At 40.6% G+C, this 4,546-nt stretch overlaps 1 protein-coding gene across 1 annotated transcript in view; it reads right to left on the bottom strand.

Moving 5' to 3' along the window:
• The window catches only part of LOC112071381 (SLAM family member 5-like), a 69,749-nt gene extending 66,749 nt beyond the window's left edge, over positions 1–3,000 (bottom strand). The window contains exons 1-2 of the mRNA XM_070439369.1: positions 2,991–3,000; positions 2,296–2,631 (exon numbers count right to left, since the gene is read on the bottom strand). Coding sequence (XP_070295470.1) covers positions 2,296–2,631; positions 2,991–3,000 — 346 coding nt within the window. The remainder of the gene's footprint in view (positions 1–2,295; positions 2,632–2,990) is intronic.
• Between the last annotated feature and the right edge of the window lie 1,546 nt (positions 3,001–4,546).

Raw genomic sequence — 4,546 nt, 5'->3', positions numbered from 1 at the left:
TCGGAATCGTGGTCCAGGTTAGGGTTGCCTCTAAGCGATCACTTCTGCATATACCTGTTGCGTCCTCCTAGACAGGGAAAGGTAGGGAGGGAGGAAGGATTGAGAGGGACAAGGAAAGAGGGGCAGAGATGGGATGAGAAAAGGGTGTAGGGCAAAAAGACGAAAAAGGATAATGTTTCGTTAAGAGTTACTTTGTAGCCAGAGGAAGGAAACAGACAAGTCTGATGCTCTGGACTAGGTAATGGCAACATTCAACACATCTAGAACCATTCCTAATCTAGTGGGGGGAACCATCGAAGCCAAGCATAAAAGTCCACAGACTTGACAAACACTGTAAAAGACAGCGGGAGTATCATAAGACATTACCATACGAACAAAATATAAACGGGCAACAGTGCAACAATTTAAAATGATTTTACTGAGTTACAGTTCATATAGAGAAAATCAGTCAATTCAAATCTATTAATTTCACATGACTGGGCAAGGGTACAGCAATGGGTGGGCCAGTGAGGTCATAGTCCACCTCGCGGGAACCAGGCCCAGACAATCAATGAGTTTTTCCCCACAAAAGGGCTGTTAATTAGAGGTTGTCTATGTTGTCTGTGAGGTTTGTCGCTGTGCAACTCAAGCCACATTAACCCACTGCACAGAGCTAAAGGCTACAGCCTGTAGGGCATTATTACTAACTTAGTTTACTGCTGGTTTAATGTGAGTTATCTCTGCGGTACTGAATGTCACAATTGCTTTCTTTCGGGATTGTCATCATAAAGGGCAAAATAAGGAAATGAAGATACAGTAGTGGGTCCTGAGTAACTGACAGAGTATGGACACAAATGCTCATGTCCACAAGACAGGTTCTGGGGCAAACTTAAGGATGTACGTTTCTGACTTAGTTCCTTTTTTATGTTCTATTTTGGTTTGGTCAGTGGCGTGAGTTGCGAGTGGGCATTCTATGTTTCTTTCTATGTTTTGTATTTGCCGGTTTGGCCTGGTATGGGTTCGCCGAATGCAGAGGGCAGCTGTCAATCGTTGTCTCTGACTTGATGAACGATAGCTATAGTTATAGCCCGCTGTTCCCAGGTTCAGTCAAGTGATGCGCACGCCAGTTTGCTCTGCAGTCAAAAGGATACAAACAATAATCCAAACATTAGCTAATGGAAACTTGTTACAAACAAGTAATAGAAACAACGTTTAATAATGTTCCAAACCTTGTCTGACCAAGCAGATGAAGTGTGGAAGACACGCCACTTCATTTGACCTGCGTTTTTTTTTTGTTCAAGCAAACATTTCCTACATTTTCCAAAACACCATCCTTGATAATTAAAAAAGGTTGTGCACAACAAACTGACTTTGACAAGGAGAATGACCTCACCCCGTTAAAATCKAAATACCTGCATGTGAGTGTCCGTTTCTCCTCTTCTTAAGATATATTGCAAGACAAACAAGTCCTGAAGCAACCAGAACACAGATTACAGCAATAAGAGAACCTCGAGTCCTCTCATCACCATCTAAGGTAAAAAGAGAGAAAACAATATTTTAATTAAATGAGCTCTACTATACTTATTGTTTCATATTGAATTTGGTATTGACTGGATATCAGCAATTCAACATTGCTACTATACATGTTGTTTTTTACCTGTCACCTTAGARGGATCACTCTCTATACATGAATTTTGAAGAACAGCTGTCTCCTTGCTCACTGGGTTGGCAGCCTCACATCTGTAAGAGTCTCTGGTCTGTACATCCACCTTGAGAGGTAGAGAGAGGGTGATGTTGAGGTCAGGGCTGCTGGTCTGGTTGAGTATCTCCTCTCCTCTGTACCAGGACAGGGTCACCTCTCTACCGTTCTCCACAGAACACACCACGCTACAGATGTTATCATGGACTGTCACCTGAGGTTTGGACAGAACAGCTGGAAGACAAATAATGAATAAATGGGAATTGGTGAAATGGAACTTATCTTTTAAAGTGGCAAAGAGCAGTTGCTCAAAAATGAGCAGTTCTTTTTTGGACATATAAATTCATGATTCTGGAATTATATGGAATCAAGAATATAACTTATAAATGCCAAATGAGCTTAGTCCCCGTCAGAGAAACCCATAAGCTTGTTTTACTATAGTGTCTGTAAACAAAATCTATATAATTTCAAAACATGGTTAAAACTATACTTTTTATATAACGGCTGATCTGAGCTTTTTAACGACCAATAAAGCGACCGCTTTAGTACTGTTTCTACTGCTGATTGCAGCTTTAATGATTTTGTAATTTACAGCACACACACACTCACACACTTACAGTACACAGTCAGCTGAAATATATGTGCCGTCTTCTCTTCATCTCCATCTACATTCTCCACAGTATAAACCCCAGAATCATCTATTTGTAGGTCTGTCAAAGTGAAGACTCCAGTAACATTGTTCCAGTGAAGGCGGTTTTTAAATCTCTTCACAAGGTTGGTATTACTTTGTTTAACAGGGTACACCTGTGCAATGTTGCCAAGGTCTCCATAAAGTAAATTGCCAGACTTCAACACCTTCTCTGGAAAAGAGAGAGACTTTCCCACGATGCCTTTCAACTGCCCTGTCTTAGGTTGGGCTGAATGCTGGGCTGAATGCTGGGCTGAGCAGAGTACTGTGGAGAGAAAGAGAGACTAAGGATTCACTCCATTGTGCTGGAAAGAAAGCTATGCTGTTGGGGACAGCTTTATGTAGGCCCTAACTGTCTGTGGGCACCGCTTGCTGCCTTTATAGTGAAATGAATCTATTGTTTAGTGTTGTGTAGTGTCTTTGCTGGCATGCATCTAAAAAATATATTTTGCCCCACCAAGATTTCTTAAAACCGCCACTGGTTTATTGCATTATTGCAAATTACATTTTGGCTAAGGTTGTCACGTCTACTCCTGCTCCACCCTTCCGGCACTCGACAACGCTGGAATACTAACCACCGGTCCTGGCAACTCATTACGCACACCTGCGCCTCATTAGGCACACCTGGACTCATCACCTTCCTGATTACTTCCCCTGTATATAGCCCTCCATTGTCATCACTCACCAGTAGAGTCGCCGATTAATCAGAATGGCCGATTAATTAGGGCCGATTTCAAGTTTTCATAACAATTGGAAATCGGTAATTTGGACGCCGATTTTGCCGATTTATTTAACTAGGCAAGTCAGTTAAGAACACATTCTTATTTTCAATGACTGCCTAGGAACGGTGGGTTAACTGTCTTGTTCAGGGGCAGAACGACAGATTTTTACCTTGTCAGCTCAGGGATTCCAATCTTGCAACCTTACGGTTAATTAGTCCAACGCTCTAACCACCTGCTCACGAGGAGCCCGCCTGTTACGCGAATGCAGTAAGAAGCCAAGTAAGTTGCTAGCTAGCATTAAACTTAATCAATCATAATCACTAGTTCTAACTACACATGGTTGATGATATTACTAGTTTACTCTAGCATGTCCTGCGTTGCATATAATCGATGCAGTGCGCAGTCGCGAAAAAGGACTGTCATTGCTCCAACGTGTACCTAACAATAACATCAATGCCTTTCTTAATCAATAAACAGAAGTATATATTTTAAACCTGCATATTTAGCTAAAAGAAATCCAGGTTAGCAGCAATTAATCAGGTGAAATTGTGTCACTTCTCTTGCGTTCATTGCATGCAGAGTCAGGGTATATGCAACAGTTTGGGCCGCCTGGCTCATTGCGAACTAATTTGCCAGAATTTTTACGTAATTATCGATGGTGTACTGCAAATTAAAGACAAACATCTTGTGAATCTCCATATTTCTGATTTTTTAAGTGTTTTACAGCGAAAACACAATATAGCATTATATTAGCTTACTACAATAGCCTACCACACTACCGCATTCATTCATCAAGGCACGTTAGCGATAGCAAATAGGACGTTAGCGATAGCGAATAAACCAGCAAAGATATTAATTTTCACTAACCTTCATAAACCTTCCTCAGATGACAGTCCTATAACATCAGGTTATACATACACTTATGTTTTGTTCGAAAATTTGCATATTTAAGCTGAAATCCGTGTTATACATTGTGCTAACGTAGCATCTTTTTCCCAGAATGTGCAGATATTTTTCTAAAACTCACCTATTCTGACCAAATAACTATTCATAAACGTTACTAAAAAATACATGTTGATAGGAAATGATAGATACACTAGTTCGTAATGCAATCGCCATGTTAGAATCAAAAAATAAATTCATTACGACATAAGGCTTACGTTATGGCGAGAGAGTGCCAAAACCTGGGCGCAAAACTAATAGTACACAAGTTGACAGATATATGGAATAGCATCAAAAATGGGTCTACTTTTGAGTTCTTCCATCAGAATGTTTGTACAAGGGGTCCTTTGTCGTGAACAATCGTTGTTTTTTTAGAATGTCCTTTTTCCCTCTTGAATTAGCAAGCACACTAGCCAAGTGGCGCGAAGCTCTCCTTCCTGAACAAAGACACACAACGCAACAGCCTAACGCCCGAATAAATTTTAATAATCTAATAAACTATATGAAAAAACATAC

Source organism: Salvelinus sp. IW2-2015, unplaced genomic scaffold, assembly GCF_002910315.2.
Source record: "Salvelinus sp. IW2-2015 unplaced genomic scaffold, ASM291031v2 Un_scaffold1599, whole genome shotgun sequence".
Lineage (NCBI taxonomy): Eukaryota > Metazoa > Chordata > Actinopteri > Salmoniformes > Salmonidae > Salvelinus > Salvelinus sp. IW2-2015.
The sequence above is the reverse complement of the archived record's forward strand: the minus strand, read 5'-3'. Positions and strand labels throughout refer to the sequence as shown.